Source organism: Pieris rapae, chromosome 1, assembly GCF_905147795.1.
Source record: "Pieris rapae chromosome 1, ilPieRapa1.1, whole genome shotgun sequence".
NCBI lineage: Eukaryota > Metazoa > Arthropoda > Insecta > Lepidoptera > Pieridae > Pieris > Pieris rapae.
This window is the reverse complement of record NC_059509.1, coordinates 11,867,806-11,888,853: the sequence shown is the minus strand read 5'-3', so window position 1 is coordinate 11,888,853 and position 21,048 is coordinate 11,867,806. Positions and strand designations below refer to the sequence as shown.

General features: G+C 31.2%; 4 protein-coding genes across 8 annotated transcripts; 1 reads left to right on the top strand and 3 right to left on the bottom strand.

The window, feature by feature from the left end:
• Positions 1 to 186: 186 nt before the first annotated feature.
• Positions 187 to 8,107, bottom strand: LOC110993058 (DNA polymerase alpha subunit B). Of its 2 annotated transcripts, XM_022259142.2 has the most exons (12): positions 7,995 to 8,107; positions 7,611 to 7,839; positions 7,398 to 7,443; positions 6,881 to 6,945; positions 6,144 to 6,311; positions 5,813 to 5,936; positions 4,830 to 4,954; positions 3,033 to 3,181; positions 2,395 to 2,629; positions 1,715 to 1,918; positions 751 to 934; positions 187 to 333 (listed from the first exon to the last, which is right to left on the bottom strand). In XM_022259142.2, exons 1-12 carry the CDS (start codon positions 8,068 to 8,070, stop codon positions 205 to 207), a joined length of 1,734 nt encoding a protein of 577 aa, XP_022114834.2. In that variant the 5' UTR covers positions 8,071 to 8,107; the 3' UTR covers positions 187 to 204. The 2 variants fall into 2 exon arrangements, with proteins under 2 accessions (XP_022114834.2, XP_022114835.2); XM_022259143.2 differs by lacking the exon at positions 7,995 to 8,107 and having other exon boundaries at positions 7,398 to 7,438; positions 7,611 to 7,752.
• A 5,919-nt stretch (positions 8,108 to 14,026) lies between these two features.
• LOC110993057 (trafficking protein particle complex subunit 6b) lies at positions 14,027 to 15,484 on the bottom strand. Its single transcript, XM_022259140.2, has 3 exons — positions 15,189 to 15,484; positions 14,847 to 15,110; positions 14,027 to 14,466 (listed from the first exon to the last, which is right to left on the bottom strand). Exons 1-3 carry the CDS (start codon positions 15,273 to 15,275, stop codon positions 14,341 to 14,343), a joined length of 477 nt encoding a protein of 158 aa, XP_022114832.1. The 5' UTR covers positions 15,276 to 15,484; the 3' UTR covers positions 14,027 to 14,340.
• A 1,187-nt stretch (positions 15,485 to 16,671) lies between these two features.
• Positions 16,672 to 19,386, top strand: LOC110993054 (protein HEXIM1). The gene has a single exon (XM_022259131.2). It carries the CDS (start codon positions 16,872 to 16,874, stop codon positions 17,877 to 17,879), a length of 1,008 nt encoding a protein of 335 aa, XP_022114823.1. The 5' UTR covers positions 16,672 to 16,871; the 3' UTR covers positions 17,880 to 19,386.
• Positions 19,387 to 19,392: 6 nt separating this feature from the next.
• On the bottom strand, positions 19,393 to 21,025 carry LOC110993055 (tRNA-specific adenosine deaminase 2). 4 transcript variants are annotated; one of them, XM_045629960.1, is made up of 2 exons: positions 20,704 to 21,025; positions 19,393 to 20,016 (listed from the first exon to the last, which is right to left on the bottom strand). In XM_045629960.1, exon 2 carries the CDS (start codon positions 19,978 to 19,980, stop codon positions 19,474 to 19,476), a length of 507 nt encoding a protein of 168 aa, XP_045485916.1. In that variant the 5' UTR covers positions 19,981 to 20,016; positions 20,704 to 21,025; the 3' UTR covers positions 19,393 to 19,473. The 4 variants fall into 4 exon arrangements, with proteins under 4 accessions (XP_045485916.1, XP_022114826.1, XP_022114825.1 ...); XM_022259134.2 differs by having other exon boundaries at positions 20,747 to 21,024; XM_022259133.2 differs by having other exon boundaries at positions 20,709 to 21,021.
• Positions 21,026 to 21,048: the final 23 nt, after the last annotated feature.

Below are 21,048 nucleotides of genomic sequence, written 5' to 3'. Positions count from 1 at the left end.
TCTAGAGATTAGCTCTAATTTAATTTGTTTTTCTTGACGTTCATAAGTGTACATGTTTACCTAAATGAATAAAGATATGACTATGACTAATGTTGACACGTATATAAAGTCGATTAAATTTTTCTAATTATGTCTTATTTTACTACTAATTTATAAAATCCTATATATATTAAATAAAACACCAAATGGCCAAAACAAATATATTTAAATTCTCACAATTTGCGCTGCAATACTGTTGGTATCTTGGTTGGTTATAACTAGACGAGCAAAAGTCCCTCCGCCAGTGCCTTTCGTCAAATGTTCAGGATTCACAACCACACAACCATTCAGTTCCTAAAAATATATTTATTTCTAAAAAACCCCTAAAAAACTATCCTTAGCTTAACCAAAGAGTTAGAAGAGTTAATGTCATTTTAATTATTTTTATAAGATGTTATTCATTAATGATAAATAACTTTAACCAAATAACTCTTTTGTCTCTTTCTGCAGAATTGTGTATATGCTATGGTTAAAGGAAACAGCTGACTAGTTTAGTTATAACAGTGTTATTTGATTGTATCTTTTATAAAAATTAATTTAGGGTCTTAACTTGAAATTTAAATTATTGTAGTTGAATGAAATTAAAGAAAACTTTATCACATTGTTAAAATAATTATGCACTTGTAATCGTAAAATTGTAATTGATTAAATTTTCCAGTGTAATAAAAAAATATAAAATATAAAAAAATATTCATTGCATATATGACATACCTTTACAAAGTAACGGAAATTGGAGGGTAGTATTAATAAATGCGGCGTACAAGGCAACTGCGCGTGCGATGCCCATAAAGGCGCGTCAATACGGAGAGAGGCTGGTGGCGGCCATATTGGATATGCGCATTGCTGGTATAACACGTGACTAGCTAAACGAGATAGTTTGTCACCACCAGTTCCACTGTAGAATTAAAAACAGAATTATATTATACTATTCAAGTAGAAAACGTAAACTTTTACATAGCCAACCTTAACCTGATTAGTAGGAAGACAATAATTATAGACGTAAAGAAATGTGATAGGCAGGTGAAATGGAGATAGATGGATGGAAAATATAGTTGTAACCAAACACGCAAACACCAACCAAGAGACCCAAGGGAAGGCGAAGTGATTTCTATTAAAATAAATATGGATGGGTAAGGACGGCAAGAGATAGGATAAAATGGGATATTTGAGGAAAGACCTACTGAATTAAAACACAAAACCAAGCCAAAATCCTACCGCCCTACTTTCCTCCTATTTTCATTACGTTTTACCAGATAATTCTTACCATCTATATAATCCACATTAGAAACTGATACAAATCCTTCCCCCAGTGCATTAATGAGCAGACTGCCCAATGTAAAGCATAAATAAATAAGTTTGTCAGGCAATAATAATTGTTTTAGACAACTGCAGACATTGATCATCATTTGATTTTGTATGACTTGAATCATATAAGTTAGTATACATGGAAGCTACTCTGTTGTCTATGATTAGACACTTTATGGGCAGACTTTTTTTTCTGTTTTTATTAATTTTGAAATTTAATACTGACTAGAAAAGAAACCAAAGGGGGAGGTACTAAATTCGACGTATTTTTGTGTGAACTTTTACGTTTTACACGGACATTAAGATAAAACAAAGTCAAATATCTTCGATGTTGAGTGACGTCACATGCAATTCAACTATTTACACTCACAATGATATTTCCTCCTGGCTTATATGCATAAGGACATCTGTGCTAGTGGCTGTCACTACTACTCCATTGATATTTAATGTGCAAGGGTCAGGCAAAAAAAATATATTAGCGGGCTGCTTCCTCATCGAATATGGTGGAGTCGGATAGATGTTTACATGAAAAGCATCCTTTTGACTGGAGACTATGTATATTTTTGTGTTCGGACTGAAAAAAACATTTACAAAGGATCTTAGTGCAAAACTTTGTATTATTTAGATATACAGAATTTAATGTTGAGTCATCCTAGGACTAATGATAAAAAAAAATATTATAAAATAAAATACGTTTATTTTGGAACATAAGATCTTCTAGGTATCACTTATTCCACGTCAATGATAATATTAACACTCGTATTCTACGTCACTGAAACTCATGCGATTTTTAATTCCATAGAATTCTGACATTTTTTGACATCTCAGAGATGGCAAATACTATTTGGCCGGGTACAATTTTTAAATTTCTTTAAGTCTGCTTTCACTGTCTCTGTCACTGTCAAATTATTCCTATTAAAACATATTTGACAGTGTAGCAGCAAATTGTGAGGATAAGTTAGAAAGATAATTTACTGTGTAAACATAAATATATGACATACATTGACTTTTGTTATGATTTTTTAACTAATTCAAAATTAATGTAATTACCTTGAAGTACTAATTTCTCCTAAGCTATCAATAAGTTTCTCAAAAAAGGACTTGAATGTTTCAGCCATAGAGTTGTCTTTAACTTTACTATGATCTGCGTCTAGGAACGGCCCGGTCATTATGACTATGTGAGGTCGATGCCTGTTTATGTACGCAACGAAATCTTTTAACGGCTCGAAGGCTAGACTATTCGACGTAGTATATGGACCCGCTGCAACCACCATAGAAAAGTTTCCTGTAACGTAAATAAATATAAAAGTTACATTAAAAAAAACATTAATTGTTATATTTTTATGTAATTACATCACCTACATTATATATTAAGTGTTTAGTGTGTCAAAACTTAAGACAAAGATTTTAAAACAGGCCACAGAGCTAGAGAGAGATTTTTAATAGCTAAAATAAAGGTAATTATAGCTATTAAAAAAAAATATATTTAAATTTCCAAACGACTTAGAAATATTTGACTACCTTTATTTCCATAACAACATCAAATGTTTCACAGCTAGAAACATATTTGTATTGGAAAATTAATATGGATTTGTGCAATATGAGAGATTTGCTTACAAGATTTACTTGGGGGGTGTGTGATAAATTACAATCTGTTTACGTTAAACTGGAACGGCCCCAGTGCTCACCATTTAATGTGTTCATCATATCAGCTTTTTTATCTGGTATCGGTCGAGCCCCGTCATAGTATACTTCGGTAGCGACGAATTTATCACCACGAGGATTACTCCCTCGCATCACCACTACTTGTCCGGGGAACAGAGAATACTGCTTTAAACTGAAAAACATATAAATTAATTAAATATATATAAATCTTCTGTCACGATATTTGTCCTCGATGGACTCTTAAACTACTTAACTGATTTTAAATTAAATTGGCACACCGTGAGCAGTCTGGTCCAACGCAAAATAAAGGAAAGATCTAAATCTTTAATTATAATCGCAATTTTATTTTATTGCAAATATTTGTTTATTATTTGATATAGTTCTAACAGATGGCGCTATGTTAAAAGTACCAACGTTTCACATAAGCTCTTCCACCGTTTCCCTTGAATAATTACTACAGTAGAACTCCAATTATCCGAATTAATGGGGACCGGGTCCCATTCGGATAATCGGATTTAAAAAAAAAATTGCCATTGGAGAGAATAAAAGCTACGTTTTGATATTGCACTATTTTTTTATTGAATTAAATGAAAGAAACATGAAATTTTCACATGTTTTAAATATAAATAAAATGTACTTATGTACAAGTTTAGAAATAAAAATCATTGTTTTTTAAACATCTCCGTCAATGTAAGCTGTTTTGCGGTCTTCAACCGTTTTCGGGCAATTTTTTGTGATTCGGATAGTCGGAGTTCGGATAATTGGAGTTCTACTGTACTATGTAATGTTACGAAAACTGTCACAGCAATGCTTAGCCGAGTCTGCTAGTTTATTTATAAAAACACTCCTGCCTTAACAGTTGACTCTCAATTGACAAGAGTGAAATGAAAAAGGTCCGTTAACCTATGTATTTAACTAAATTAATACACTGAATCATGTGTGTTCCCCATTTTAGGACAGCTGTGGACACATGAAGTAACGGCGGACGATATCGCTTTCTGACATACCCATCAGGTACATTGAGGCTAAGGTGCTGTTGGCTTATAAGCAGTAGTACTCATTTTCAACTAACCAGCATACACTATTATTAATACTAGTATGATTTTACCTGTGATCAGGAATCTTTAGCTAATATATAGAAGGCGATAGGCTAGGAGGCGATAGTTTGAAGTAAAAATACAATTCGGAAAACGTTACATTTGAATAGAGTTTAATATTGTAACTTTTCGTTATTTAGTTATTTAGACTAAATATATTACATAACCCGATTAACTGCAAATTATTGAGGCTAATAAACCAGATGTTTTTTTTCTTAGAATTGATACTATATATATATTGAGTTAATGTATATTTCTAAATTCCAATCGTTGAAGTTACTACAGAGAGTTTAAAAGCAGCGTTTTTATTGCAATTTTTGCCGCATACAGTGGTGGTATGTATCTGACTGCCCAGTGCCCACTGAAATATTTCCGAACCAATTCGACTTAGGGTCCTTCAAGAAAAAAAGCATACCGATTCTTAAAAGGTTGGCAACGCACTGGCGAGCCGTATGACATTGAATGTCTATGAGCGGCGAAATCACTTAACGTCAGATGAGCTCTCTGCCCGTTTGCCCTAATATATTTAAACCGAATAAATTACGATTTCCTCTTTTTTGTCAATGTTCAATATATCATATCCATAAACCTCCATAGTTTAGACTGTTTCAACGAAATCCCTCCATTGAATAAAACTCCATAGTCCATAGTTTATCAGTGTGATATTCACAAATCATGAATTTATTAAATAATTTTTAACGAGGTATTTTAGTTAGTACTTACTTATCCATATCAATAGACACTGAAGTACTCAATGAGTTCTCCCACGTGCCTTGTAAGACAGCGCTTTTGGCGTTTAATCTTGCGTCTGCGTCGCATTCTATACGTCCCGAAACATACACTTCAGACTGAAATAGTAACGAAACAGTTGTATTCTCAGAACCTTCAAAGTTGTTTCTCCAGCTCGTTCGGTCAGTGCCGGATTAACCACGTAGCAAGAGTAGCAAATGCTACGGACCCTGCGAATTTGGGGGCCCCGCGGTCCAAAGTAACTAAATAAAAAATTAAATTACATAGTAAGTAGCGTACTATATCTTGCCTCACTTCGACCTAAAAACCTAAAACTCGAACTCGTGTCGTTAAATCGTAAAAATAAGTAGGTATTTTACAAACTTTGTACCGTAATGTTCTTATAATAATCGATATATTTGTAAATATTTATAAAAAAATTAATAGCCTAAACTAGAGATGGGCGCCTTGATAGAATTTGCTATACGCCCCGGGTTGGCTTAATCCGGCACTGCGTTTGGCTAGACAAGTCTTTTGCGCCTAATATAAAGTTAAATGTAAACAGATTTACTTTCCATGGATTCAAAGGATTCGTAAAATGTTTAGGTTTGCACCAAATAAGAACATAAACAACTACGTCCCATAACCCCAGAATGATACAGTGAGAATTCTTAATTTTTTTGAAGTTACTTCTTTTGGCGCATTAGGGAAAAATTATATTTTATTTTCTATTATAATTGTCATTATTTCTGCCAACGTAGAATAAGACGAAACATATTTTTTTAAATATTTTTGCCTTGTCAAAGAATTACAACTTCTAACCCGTGTATATAAGTACTCACACGTGGTTTTTTTTTATCTATTACAAGTTGTATTAATATTTTGAGTCTAACATGAAACTACTATTGAGAAAGTTAAACAAGTTTCAAAAAATCAACTCAATGTTAGTATTACATGTAATATTAACAAAATTTTACCTGAGTTTTATAAGAAACCGAAACCGATTCGGTTATTCCATTTTTCTTCATAATACATTGTGATATATACCTAATGTGATTATCAAACACAGTTGCCTTTTCATGAAGTAACTCGAAACCAAACCTATCACAAATATATAAATTTAATAATTCCGAATTACAAAAAAAGGATTTTTAACTATAGATAAATAATTATATACTATATATTAGAACTAACAAACAATTATTAAGTGTTGTTAATGTTTAATGGGAAGGATACATCCCTTTAATTGTTGTAATTTAATAGGCTGTCTGATATATAAATTGCCAATGTTACAGTTTATATACTCACATTGCCTTATTATACAGATCTCCATCATCATTCGGCACTTGTGTCACATTTAATTGTATCAAATTTAAATTATCACATTTATCAATATCTTGTAACAGTTGGTCAGGGCCATATGAATGCACAACTGAACCCTGATTTGTTCTTGATGTGTACTTAGCTGAAGATCCCCTAAAATGATAGTAAATCAAAAAATTGCTTATTAAACAATTAAATAAAGCAGGATTGTCCACACAGTTGCTTATAATAGGATTAGTTTAAAGTCCCAGCGCATCAATCGAAATAAAAGTCCAACCTAGCCAATATGATATAATATGTTGTTACTTTATTAAACTTATAAAAGAAAACAAATTTCAATTGCAGTATTATACAGCTTACAAATGTTTAAAACTTGTATTAGGTTTGATAGATAATTATTAAAACAACCAATGAGGCAGAGACGGAAATATCTGTCTAATTGAAGATTAAGGCATTTAAAAATATTATCAATGAAAAATACAGTCTTATTTAATTGCACAAGTCATTTGTAAAAAAATGTTGCAGAATATAATAATAAAGCATTAATAAACACAAATGGTCTTCGAAAATGAGATTCACCTGAGGAAACCAATAAACAAAAAGTTCACTTAGTTAATTCATATTTTGGAAATTGTACTTCGTCTAATAATAATAATATAACAAGCTTTTTATTATGAAACTGGTTAAAAACTACACTATTAAAAAAAATTAGTCTTACTTACGTAGGGGAGTATGTTACAGGACATATTTCATTTTGTTGAATTTGTTCATTTTCTACTTTTATTCTCTGAAAGTATTGAGTTTACTATGGATATTAGACAAACTTAAATGATATTAAAACAAATTTTAGTATGTGAATGCCACATTGCTTCCCTGTTTACTTAAATTATATTGGTTAATATTGTTTATAAAACATGCAGTATACATAATCAAGACATGCAGATTTGAGTCGACGGCTGCAGATGAGTATGGATCTAGTCATGTTCATAACATGAACTAGAAACAAACTCGACTACAAGATATCATCATATCTTATATATTTTTAATCCAACCTGTATTTGTCCTACTATTTTATATTATTTTTTTCTGAAAGCAGTCAATGAGTGTAGATCTAGTCACAATATTTGACTGTGATACTAAAAGTACACCCATCTACTGCAACCAGAAAACTCTTCCAGTTCATTCATATTCTTCTAAAACCCGCCAAAACCTCTACGTCAACATTTTTGGGCAACATACCTTTGGAGTTGTAGTCATATAATTCGTTAGCACTTCATTTTCTGGTCTAAGTGTTAGGAAAAAATATTCATATTAAAAATCTTAGTGATACGTAGGTTATGAGACAAACTACCTGATGATATTGATAAAAACATGTTTTTTAAAAGTAACTGTTTCCGCCGAAATTTTTACAAACAAAAGAACACGTGGACTTTGAAAACTTTAAAAGGATACTGCGCTGACAACGGTGCGCCGTAGATCGGCAAAGTTGCGCCGGTACTCAAATTAGAAGTTTCATTGGCTGAACTTTTACTCAATGTCCGTTTGGAAAACTCCCTCCTCTCAAGTAGATTCAAATTTTCAATAGATGGTGGAGCGCCATTAAGATGTGTTAAACTAAATGCCATCCACTGTTCTATAAAAGTTTCAGCATCAACATTATATTCTTCACATAAACTAACACCTGTAGTGAAATAAAATAGTTCGATTAAAAACAACCTTGAACAATATTTTTAAGGTGTTTAAAGTTTTAATGACACCAACTAAGTATGAAGGGTCATTTACTTGCACTATTATACTTAATTCCAGCAATACCTTACACATAAAATAATAACTTACATTTACTTAAAACATCGTTTAGAACTTCTATTCCTAAAAACTGAAATTGCTCAGTCACTAGTTCATGGGTAGCCATTTTCTGAAATACTTATTTAAACGACGGCGGACGGTCGTAGGGATGTGAATAAATAATCGATTTTTATTTTAATCGATTATTTTTTTCTTACGATCGATTTTTTGTAATCGATTTTATTAATTGTAAAAATCGATTTTTAATAAATCGATTATATGAATTAGGCATTTTAAATCGATTTTTGTAACGACGGACAAGATATATGGCAGGTACACCAGCAAAAAATAATGGCTGCTCATACGTCAATGACCAAAAATTCAGAATTAGACTTAAATATTGCGGCACCATTATCAAATCTTAAAATGGACCCTCTCGATTTATGGAGAAGCTCTGAAGGAACTTTCCCAAGGTTAACTGCCTTGGCTCTGAAACACCTCTCAGTTATGGCCACTTCTGCACCAGCTGAAAGGTTATTTTCGAAAGCGGGAAATATTGTCAGAAAAACTAGGAACCGCATTTTAGGAAAGCGATTGCCAAAATTATTATTTTTAAACTCTTTGACTGAAGACTTATGGCAATAATTTTCTTAAGTTTTTTGATTTAATTTTATTTAAAGTGTGAAGAAAGCTTTCTTTTCTTTTTCAATGTTTATACTTAGCAATTATCGTTTCATTTACTATTTAAACTAATCGGTTTATTTCACTTTGATTCTAGTCGATTGTTTAGTGATACAAAACATTTGTGACAATTATTTATTTTAGTTTTTTTATTATTTAAACTCAAAGCTTGAAGAAAACTTTTTTTTCTTTTTCTAAGTTTGATACTTAAAATTATCATTATGTTTACTACTTAAACTAATCAGTTAATTTTACTTCGATTCTAGTCAAATGTTAAGTGATACTAAACATTTGTGGCAATTAAATATTTTAGTTTTTTTTTATTATTGTAACTCAAAGTTTAAGAATAAAATTATTGTGTTTTTTAGTTTTAAAACATACTAAACATTTGTCATTTTATTCATTACTAGCTGACCTGGCAAACGTCGTCTTGCCAAACTACTACCTTTAACTCAGCGCCATCTGTTAGAATTGTATCAAATAATAAACAAATGTTAATGTTATCGTAATTTTAGTAAGGATGCCTATTTTTTTGAAAATGAAATATAGCCTATGTCACTCAGGAATGATGTAGCTTTCCAACAGTGAAAGAATTTTTCAAATCTGCCAAGTAGTTTCGGAGCCTATTCAATTCATACAAACAAACAAACAAAAAATCAAACCTTTCCTCTTTATAATATTAGTATAGATTTACCCTTATCAGTTTATTTTATTTTTTTAAGTCAAATTTTAAACAATACTGATGAATAATATATCGAACAAGCATTTTTCGTATGAAAAAATCGAAATGTCTACAAAAATCGATTATTTCCTCGAAAATCGATTTTTCACAAATCGATTTATCTTGAAACAAAAAGAATCGATTATTAAATAATCGATTTTTTCGACTTGAGGTCACATCCCTAGACGGTCGACGAAATAGTATTAAAGCCACAGAGTAGCTAGTGGTACAAGCGTCAAGCGTAAAGCGTTGACGGTTGAACTAGCGCATCAAATTAGGCAAGATTAAGAAATGAAAATACATGAATGCGCAAGAAACTTCATTTAAGATAAAAGATCTGATCAAAACAGATACTTAAAAGTTTTACAAATAATCTGAATCTGAGGTTTAGTCTCCAGACCGCTGACAAATATTTTTTTTTAAATTTAGAACCTTCGTTTGTTTTATCAACATAAACTTCCAATAATTATAGGTAGCTTTTCTTATTGTTAGTGTAGATATATTCAATGAGTGTTAATGATATAACATGTATCAATTATATTTTAAGAAAAAAGTTTTTCGACTTACAGTCTCAACAGTGGAAGATTGCTAGAACAGCATCATGGAACTATTGTAATACATATTTCTAAACCGTTATTCCATTTATTCTATTCTGTCTTTGAAATAACTTAAATTTGTCTGACGTCAGTGGCTCTAACTTACAAAACATTATTTTAAACTTTTACCAAAACTGGAAGTAACCTGTTTATTTCACTAGGTCATTTACGTTTTACGGAGCAGTATCGTAGTTTTTTTCTTTCTATTAGTTTAACAGCGAGACAAAAATATTCCAACAGCATTTAACTGATGCATTTTTCCTTCTTTTCATCCATAAGCATTAGGTATTTTACGAAAGGTCGAATCGTATTTTAACTGCTTTAGGTAGAATACTTTACTTGAAAAAAATAAACTTTACTAAACTTTTTTTAAACAATGCAAATGAACTTATTTCATAGATAAAATAAAAAAAAAGATACTGTCAATATTTTTCTATATTATATTTCATGAACCATCAAATTTGATCTCAACATACAATATCCTTCTTAGATAATGCTACAATTAACTAGGGTTTGTATATTAAGTAGTATCTACCTAATCATATTATTCTAAAAGGAAAAATCCGAGATAAAACTAGAAATGTTTACTCTATTTTATGATTTTAATATTACAGAATATTGTGCGTCGTAATGTATTTAACGCCAACATATTAAAATACCAGTCATCAACTAGCCTTGCTAAGTTAAAGAAGTTGCAAGCTGATTTCCAAGTATGCAATAATTACTTAATAATAATCCAGTAGTTCTGTAGCCCTTAGCAGTTCCTTTGTTAATTCCTTTTACAGGCTAATAGGCCTTTACACAAAATTGATTTTTCAGTATGACTTGCTACTCTCCTCATCTACCTTTGTCATGCATGTAAATGTGTAGATAGATAATAAAATATATATGTGCAGTTTGGATTCAAGTACACAACATTAAGGGTAGTTAGTTAAGTAGTAAAGTAGGTAGTTAATAATAACTGCTCTTAATTAGTAATTCCTGTTAATATATTAAATTTTATTTCCTATTTTGTAGCGAGAGGATGGCACACCTATATGGTTAAAACGCGGGTTTACTGACAGAGTATTATACACTAGTACAGTAGTTGGTTGTTACCTAGGAGTATTAATGTGTTTAGGTGTTATCTATACTAATGCTAAACCTGAATCCTGGAAAAAGAAAGATTAAGAAAGGAGGATTAGCTTATCCATTTAAATATATACGAATACTACTTATAAAAATTTTGTGTGCAGTCAAATATTGTAAAGGGTCTATTGAAAATATTGAAGTTTTAAAAAAATTATTGTGAAATAATGGAGTGTGATTTGATTTATTAATAAAAATATGCAATTTTAATTATAAATTTATTGTTTAAAAAATACCATATAACACAATATCCAACTAGTAGTTGCATAAATTCCATAAGGCTACAAAGTAATTTAAACAAACAATCTGCAACTAAATACAGGTCTTCCAATATGATTTTCAATTCCAGTAAATTATAATAATCAACAACTATTTACAACATAATAGAAATTGTTCTCACAAATACACCTCTTCTAAACAATTTAATAGATTTTAGATAATTACTTAATGGAAATCACATAAAAAGAAAAAATGCAAGTACTGAATATTTCTGACATCATTAAAATGTACCCTTGAAACTTTACAAAAATTAATATAAAATTTATTACACTTTATTTTAAAAACCAGAGATTGTCTGCAGATTGAGTTGATGGCTGCAGACGAGTATGGATCTAGTCATGTTGAATATGCCATCTTGATAACATGTACCAGAAACAAACTCTACTACATATTATCATCAAATCAAAAATAAAAATTGGCACAAATATATAGTAATTCTTTCACATTTTTGTTGATGTTGCTCTGAAAGCAGTCAACGAGTGTAGATCTAGTCACAGAATTTAACTATGAAACTAGAAGTACACCCATTTATTGCCACCAGAAAATCTGCCTCTAAAACGTTCTGACTTCTGACTAGACTGGCATTGTAGACATAAATGGAAATCAGGCAAGTTGTCTGAAGTTTGAAAAAAAATAGTTTTAAACATATATAAAACATTGATTTAAAAAAATATTGCAATTCAAAGAACACAAAGCGAAACACGTGTAATATTAAGAAGAGACCGAGCTGTAACCGCTGCAGGAAGATAGATAAATCTGCGCCGGTAGGTACTATTGGCGGTATTATGCGCGAAAAATTTGAGATGGATAAACAACATGTACCGTTGATTTATTACTTTGCACGACAACATAATGTTCACAAAACCTTTACAACGACATGAATATGACTATATTAACAACCTTGAGCATTTTTTTGAGCGTTAAAGTTTTAATGACAGCAAACGAAGTTTCACGGTTCAGAAAGTTATCAAACTTCCACAAAAATCGTTGCCCACGCATAAAATGTTTACTTACATTTAACTTATATAACGATGTCGGCTTCTATTCAAGTATTAAGTTGCTCAGTCACCAATTCATGAGTAGCCATTTTCAGTAAAATTTAAACAATTAAGTTTATGACTGAACTATTAAAAGTATGATGCGTCAAAATATAAGTAATAGCGAATAAAGCCTGAAGTGTCAAGAACGCACCAAAAGAGCGCCAATAAAAAGTAGTTATTACTTAAGACGTGATGGGCATTGGCCCGATGCGTACGTCAAAATCAAGTTGTCATTTGTCAAGCAAAAGTTTATTTTACGTAGAAAGTTATTTTTCGAACATTTCTTTTCTCAATAATAGACAAAATATTTAAACCGTTAAACGTATTTTATTGTTCTTATAATGTTTAACAAGCCTTGTCTAAAGATGTCACGCAAATAATTAGGAGGGCCATGGGAAGCCTTATCGCCGTCAATCAATCCCAGGCAACCATTATGGAAAAATCAAATAGAATAAGGTAAAATGCAAGAGTATAAAAACATTTATTAACAATGTTAAAGGGTATTTGAATCACTATAGTTTCTAAAGTATGTATGAATACAATATATACCAAGAGAGGTTTTGCTTATAGTCGGTAGCCTTGCAAAAACAAATAAAAACGTGTGGCACTCGGAGACTGTATTTATTTATTTATATAATCTGTCTCACTCTTATGCGTACCTGCCGCGCTTACGCTAAAAGTTACTACTTTTACGTCACCGATCTAGTGATTAGTCAGAGAGATGTGAATATTATGCAGTATGCGTTCTTGTGAAAGAACCTTAGAGTATTAAGCCATTCTGGCTTAATACTCTAAGGTTCTTTCACACTGTAACTCACCTGCCTGACGTCACTGATCACGCGTGACTGACTTGAGACGCAGTATGCTTACGTATGTCCCGCTCTAACCGTATCACAATTCACACCTAGCTCTAACGTACCGTATCGACGTCCACCGTTCCACAACTGCACGTTTTTCTAGGCAGTTTTTGCCGGGCACCACCACTTTGTGGAACCAGCTGCCGACTGAAGTATTTCCCAACCAATTCGACTTAGGGTCCTTCAAGAAAAGAGCGTACCAATTCTTAAAAGGTCGGCAACGCAATCGCGAGCCCTCTGGCATTGAGAGTGTCCATGGGCGGCGGTATCACTTAACATCAGGTGAGCCTCCTGCCCGTTTGCCCCCGGTTCTATAAAAAAAAAACGTGGCCGTATCGTTATATTACGACATCGTGTGTTAGGTTTATTTTCGTAACGGAATGTCTTGATTCGGTCTTCGCGCTGAAAGCCCGCGATAAAATCTATGCAATAGATTAAAAAATCTCCACTGCCTGTTGTAGCTGACGATTTCTTTTTCAGCTCAGAATGATGTTAAGTGTTTATGAAATAAGTATAAGCCTCTTTTTTACCACTTTTGCAACCTTCCTAGCCCACACCCACTGTGGATTTGTCAGCTTCCGCTTGTTACGAATTGAAATAGTGGCAATCAATTGTCATAAATAAACTAGCTAATTGGAGGTAGTCCTGGACTATAACACCAAAGTTATATAAATGAAATTTATTATTTATAAAGGTATCAAAATGTATACATTCAATATTAGAAGCAACAAACCCATGTTTTAAAAAATGTATTGGATTTCTGGATAAATAAAAAAAACACTTAATGTTTTATGGAAATAAATTTATTTATCTAGGGCATAAATGGTATAATGAACATTGAATACAGTTTTAGAGTTAAAAACAAAATAATCAACATATTATATAATGCATACACCCCCTTATTCATAAAAAAATTAATAAGTTTAATTAATTTGTTTTAGAACTCTTGTCTTTTTATGTCAAATTGTGTTTAGACTGTGGTGAAAGAAGGCAGATGGGTGCTTTAGTTAAATTGCTGCAATAAGACTGATTCTGTTTTTATGAATAAGCAGGACAACCATTCATTGCATTAGGGTCTTTTCTTCAAGGTAGGTTTTAAGTTCTCTGGACATGAATATGAAATTTACACGAAGGCATTGCCTGAACTTCAGCTGTTACAACACTATTGATGCAAAGATTGGCTAACCCTCCTCTTATAAGTCCACAAGTGTAGGCAACATACTGTAAAAAAAACTTTATGTAAATAATGACTATTACATAGCTTCAATTGCAACTTAAGACCACCACAATAACATATGTTTTAAAATGAATTTTTGTTCGAAATACAGCAAAGAAAAATTTTAATAAACCTGTTGAGTCCCATTTCTTTTTCTCTCTCAAACACCCTTAAATTTTTTTAACTAATTATAAAACATGCAGAATGCAAATGTTATTGTCTGGTCTTGTCTGTCATCTCTAAGGTTGAGCTGTGAAATGCAAGTTACCAATACTGTTTCCATTAAAAATTATATACATATCATTTAAGGTGGCATATACTACAAAATAAAACTAGTGAAACAACATCTAATTGGAAAGTTGGTAAGAGAGTAAGATGTATTTACCCTCGGTGCAAATTCTAAGTACTGCTGTCCATTAGAGAAGTTTGTAAGGAAACGAAATGCATTATCTTGTAATACATATACTCCCTGGTGATTAGTACGTAAATTATCTATCTGCTTCTTATAAATACATGTCCAGAAATCAGTGCAGATGAACTTCATTGTGTCTAATTCATCTTTAAATCTCGGCCATTCTCTAGTTAATCTTTCCATAATTTTATAACCCGCAGCAAAGCCAATATACTCCACAACAGATAAGTCTGTGTCCTTGAAATGAAGTAGTAAAATGTTTTATTACGAACCGAGATACAATATTAACCTACTATAACAGAGATAATGATTTACCTTATTCTTAGTAACATCCTTAACTTGATCTAATGCATAATTTATAATTTCCGAATGTAGTAGTTCAAATACAATATCGTCTGCCATTGAATTATTTAAACGTTCTATGCATAAATAAATATTTATTATTTAGAAATAAAGGTATTTTGTGCAGTACTTAAACATAAAACTGTTTATAATGAAAAAAACAGTAATTAGTACCAGCACGTACACTTAAACAATAAACATGTTAATGTCTATTGTCTGCTCATCTGCTGAGAGGCGTGAGTTCAGAGTTGTCCGGCAAAACAATATTATTATCATATCTGCAAATGTCATTATTTTGACAAAAACATAGATATAAAACTTATAGATGGAGCTCTTTCGTGGTCAAATGGCCGACGAGTCACGATATCTTTGAATCAAGCGTAGTATCACGCTGAAATAACAAAAACGATAATGCTAAGATCGGATCACTTAAAGATTGGGAAAGATATAACAAATAATATTGTTACGAGCTTGTACTATCAAGTATCAAGACCCGAATTTTAAGACATGACTATGGTTGAACAAGACACCTATCTTTTACTTATTTAGTAACGTTTAAAATTTTGACTTATGTTTTTATTTGGTAATTTTGGCTAATTATTTTTTATAGAACGGGGCAAACCGGCAGGAGGCTCACCTGATGTTAAGTGATACCGCCGCCCATGGACACGCCAGAGGGCTCGCACCTCGCGTGTCACGCTCTTTTCTTGTAGGACCCTAAGTCGAATTTTAGCCGAAATATAAGCTAATTTATTAAAATCTTAGCGGTTAGGTTTTTAACGTAATGGCGTACTTTTTATCTATTTTGTTCTATCTTCGCGTGGTTGGACATTTTTTTTTATATTTTGAAAATAAATATAGCCATATCACTCATCAATTCATTGAAAACATACAAACCTTCATTGTCATATACAATACAATAAATGGATATCCAAGATATTTTTGATCCAAATTATCTCAAGAAAACCTCCTTTAATAAAAAAATATGTATTGTGTTTTATAAAAATGAATTATTAAACAAAAAAATTATACTTATAAAAGTTTAATAACACTCATTATTAAGCATTTATACGATCTGAATAATTAAGTATTGTATTAATAAAGGAGTTATTACCGCATTCCCATATTTACTTGCATGGATAAAAATTTAATAAGGAACGAAAATAGCCTGGATAGAAGCTACTGTCTGGTTAATTAAATAAACTTAATAAATATATGACAAACATGATTATCTCCTTTAACGATGACAATGTTTGTCTTATAATATAATATAAATACATAAATCTGACGTTAGAACAAAAAAAATACTTACATTAGCTAGTTTAGTGCGGTTTCTATTCTTTCGATCTTATTCTATCTTCTGTACTGTTTTAAGTCCCCATCTATAAATGCTTTATCGAAGGTAACCCATCTCTAGTTTGTGGCTCGTTGCTTATGCTATTTGCAAATAAAAAAAATGTTATCGAATAATCTAATGTCGTCTGGCGAACATGGCGGATCGTCATTTACAAATGTGCTGTGCTTGTCTTGATATTTCTTGGAGAATTAATATTATACTGTGCTAAAGTCGATAAGAAATTTTCGTATAGTCTTATTGTGAGTGAATTATTATTGTTTATATTAAAACGGCTCATCGTTTTCAATAAAAATACATAAATGGAAGTAAATAACTTTGCCGAATTAAAAGATGGCGATTCAACACGGTCTCTCGTGTTAATAGAAGCGCCATCTATAGTAGCAATTACGAAACCGAAGTCGGATGGAAATATTAAAAAAAAGCGTCGTCGCGGCAAAACAAAGCGAAAAATTATTAAACCGTATTTAAAGATATCTTGGCAAGAAAGAAGAAAGAATGAAGTGAGGAACAACACTAAAAGAAACAACAGATTTCGTAAAATCGTTTTAGCTAAAACTCAAGCGCCATTTAACAATAATCAATTTTTGATGGAAATTCATAAACCTGAACCAGAAAATAATATCTTTAGGACACCTTCAGCCCGAACGCGTGATTCAAGTTTCAGTATTGATTCTGAAGATAATAATTATTTTTTTCCTTTACCTGAGGATGAAGAAGAATATTTGACGAAAGAGTTTTCTAGTGTTTATGAAGACGCACAATGTGAACGTTTGTCTAACATGTCTAAAAATGAACTCATTGAAGAATATCTTCTATTGGAAGCAAAGTATGACACTCTTGTTAAAAGAGCGGAACGTTATAAACCAAAAGACTATGAAGAAGGCAAAAATGTAGCTGTTGCTGACAAAGATTGTATATCTGATTCTGTGAACTCAATAAATGAAAGCGATAATTCTAATACAGATAATATTAATGTAGCAGAGCAACAGGCTTTGTCAGACATTTTGCAACAGCTTAAAGAACAGGAAGAGCAAATTAGGGAACTCCAACTAGCAAATGAAAGTTTGAAAGTTCAAAATGAACATTTACAACAACACAATCAAACAATGAGTGAAGATTCTGAAAGTGATAGTTCTTCCAGCTCCGACAGTTGCAGTACTTCAAGCAGTAACTCAAGTCCTCTTCATGAGTCAGATGTGGTTACCAATGATGATAACCTACCTATCCAAGTGAACGGAATCGAAGATTCTAATATTCTGGAGAATGGGCATAACCATGTGAATGGTTTTCATTCACCAACAGAATAAATATAAGTTTAATTCTATTACAAACATTATTGTGTGTATTGCAATAAAACAGTGTAAGTAAAGAAATTTTTTAAATCATTAAGTGCTATTAATTTCTTGAGCTCCATTATGTCAAATTTACTGATTTTGTCTGGCATATTTTATACTGTTCAAGTCAAAAAGAGTATTGTGTTTGTGTGTTGTTTGTGGCAAATTTGACCCAACATATAAAACAAAAAATATTGCAACTTATAGATCCAATAAGACGCAAATGATTAAGCCAGAATTGTTTGTGTGCAAAGTTGTTTTTTAGGTTTTGTCTTACTAGAACTAAATGTATAAACTAAACCACACAAAATCTGGCCAATTTATGTGCGAAGACTAACCTTATAAAAACCATATATATTGATAATTTTCAACAACAATGATAATAGAAGTATAATGTTTACACATTATAAGAACAAATATTGCATTGCATTGCTGAATCTAAATATTGCTGGTATGAGATAATTATAAATAACAAAATTGTACATTTGCTTTAGATATTTCTTGTTATAAAAGAATACATTTTGTATAGTAAAGAACAGACACTACAAATGTCTATGTGTATAAAAATAATAATTTTAGCCATAAAAGAACAAGCAGGTAATTACTATATTATATCTTGATAGTCATTATTCCATTGAACATAATGTAGTTGGGTGCTCAAGAATTTAATGGTGTAATTATATTGGATGTCTAACAAAATTTTGCTTACCACTTACATATTTATCAAAACTAGAAGAAACAGTTTAAAATATTGGTAGGTATAATGAACATAAAAATATAATAGTGAGATCTCACTAGATTAAGAAAAAATCTGTGATAACAATTTGGACGACTACTAATATTCATTCATATATTCATGACTTGGATATTTTAGTTTCAATCATGGTGTGATTTTTTGATGTTTAATAAGATTGATTCAATTTAATAAAAAATTTTTTTGATAACTTTCCATTTACCATGTTAATAAGTGAAAACTTCATGGTGCTGAAATTAAGTATTGTGTTGTGTGTAATTTGTAATCCAAAAATTGATCTCACCATTATATTTATTAAATTTGAATGTGAAACAATTTTTGTGAAAATATTGTTAAAAACTGTGCCAATTATGTTTAATTTTATTTTTTGCCTAAACCATATTTAATTAAGTTTTTTGTTGAATTAAAAAAACATTGTTATGTAGGAGGTATACTATTTTTCTAAGTCAAAGCACAATCTATGTTAAGTATCGTCTTGCACACATTATTATTTAACACATTATATTTAATATGTGTATTTTATATATTACTTCCATAATTTTGATTACCTTATCAGCTGTTAAAATAACATGCAGACTAATTTGCATCCTTTTATTCATGTATAAGTTCATAAAATATGAACCATTAGTAGTCACTTAAAACTATTTTACAATACTTTTTTTAATAGTTCTAAAGTTCAATATTTTATATAATATGAATGCACCCAGTGTTAGATATTGATATAAAATATAAATATTGTGTTAGAATTTAGGTAAGTTACATATGTAAATTTAGAAATACATGACATAGTAATATATAAAATATTTTGTTTCATTAATTTTTATCAATGGATGTTTTAGATTTCTTTTTTACTTTTGAGTCTGGTGCATTTGGGTTTGTGCCTTTGTAAAATTGTTTTAATAATTCCATAGCTTCCATTGGCAAGATGTTACCAGTTAATTGAAATCCTTCTGCATAAATTTTGTTTACATCTAAGACTGTACTCCCTCCAAATCTGTCATTTGGACAACCAAAAACAACTTCTTTCACATCTAACTTCTTTAAAGCTGCTGCACACATAATACATGGTTCCACAGTTACATAAACAATAATGTCTTTAAAAAAATCCACATGGTCATAGTTATGTCTTTGACAATAGTTTAAGACTTCATCTATACAATTTATTTCAGCATGCCTAGTAGGGTTATGAGTTTCATTAACTTTGTTTCTGGATTTTGCCACTTTTATTCCACTTTTTACAAAAACACATCCAACTGGAACTTCATTGGCCCGTAAAGCTTCTTTAGCTAGATCAAGTGCTTCTTCCATAAACTCCATCATGTATATGGTTTGTTATATTGAGATAAAGTTGTAGTTCTGTAACAAAATAAATTATGATAGCATCAAAATATTTTTAATTTTATTAAAAAAAATTTGAAACCAAAAATCCAAATTACATGGAAATTATGTTTTTGTAATTCCTTTTACAATAAAATATAGAGTATCTCCAAGCCAAAGAGGGAAAGCCTTGCTTGCTTGCCTAAATTTAAAACTTCAAGTTTTAATAAATTTAAATTGTAAATGTAACAGTAAAAATTTAATTAAATTGTAAGTATTTTTTCATCATCATTGTTTTCTATGTTCAGCCTCCAAATTCTAATGGCCGGTTTACATTATTCCAGTACTGGATGGCTTACTGGAAAAATGTAAACTGGCACTGGAATGAACTGAATCCAGTAAGCATTCCAGTCTGGCCAATCCAGTGCCTGTGCTGACAAAAGTATACACGTGTTGGTTGTTTTAGCGGACTATTTTTGGCAAAGAAAAAGGATTTAACAAACATATGACTGAGGCTTCTGTACTATGTCCTGTAGTTAAAAAAGAAAGAGTGACTTCTAATTTTATTTTTGCGGATATAGCATCTCTGAACAACGTATTCTCGCACTGGATATTAATCGAAACTAATGATAACAGTTCTTAAAACTTTTCTGCTATCATTCTCAGTGCCAGTCTATACTAATTGGGATCTTCTCCCTTAGTTGTTGAAAAAGCATTACTGATTACATTACCCTCCTTTTTAATCTCTTTTGCTGATCCAATTTCTCACCCAAATCCGTTCCTTTTTTTAAGTTCCTTATCAACCTAATTAATAACTTCTTGCAGCAAAAGTGAATGAGCACATTTGAAACATTTTCGAAATCTTTATTCTTTGATTCTTGAAATCATTGTCACTGTAGTGTTCACACTTAAACGGCATCTAAATAAAATAACTGGAATAATGTAGACGTTACAGAACCAGTCAGCACTGGACTGGAATAATGTAAACCGGGCATAATAAGTTAATTGTCACTTGTCAAAGAGCTCGCGTAATGCTTTGTCACATGTTGGTGAGCTCAAAGTAATAAGAAT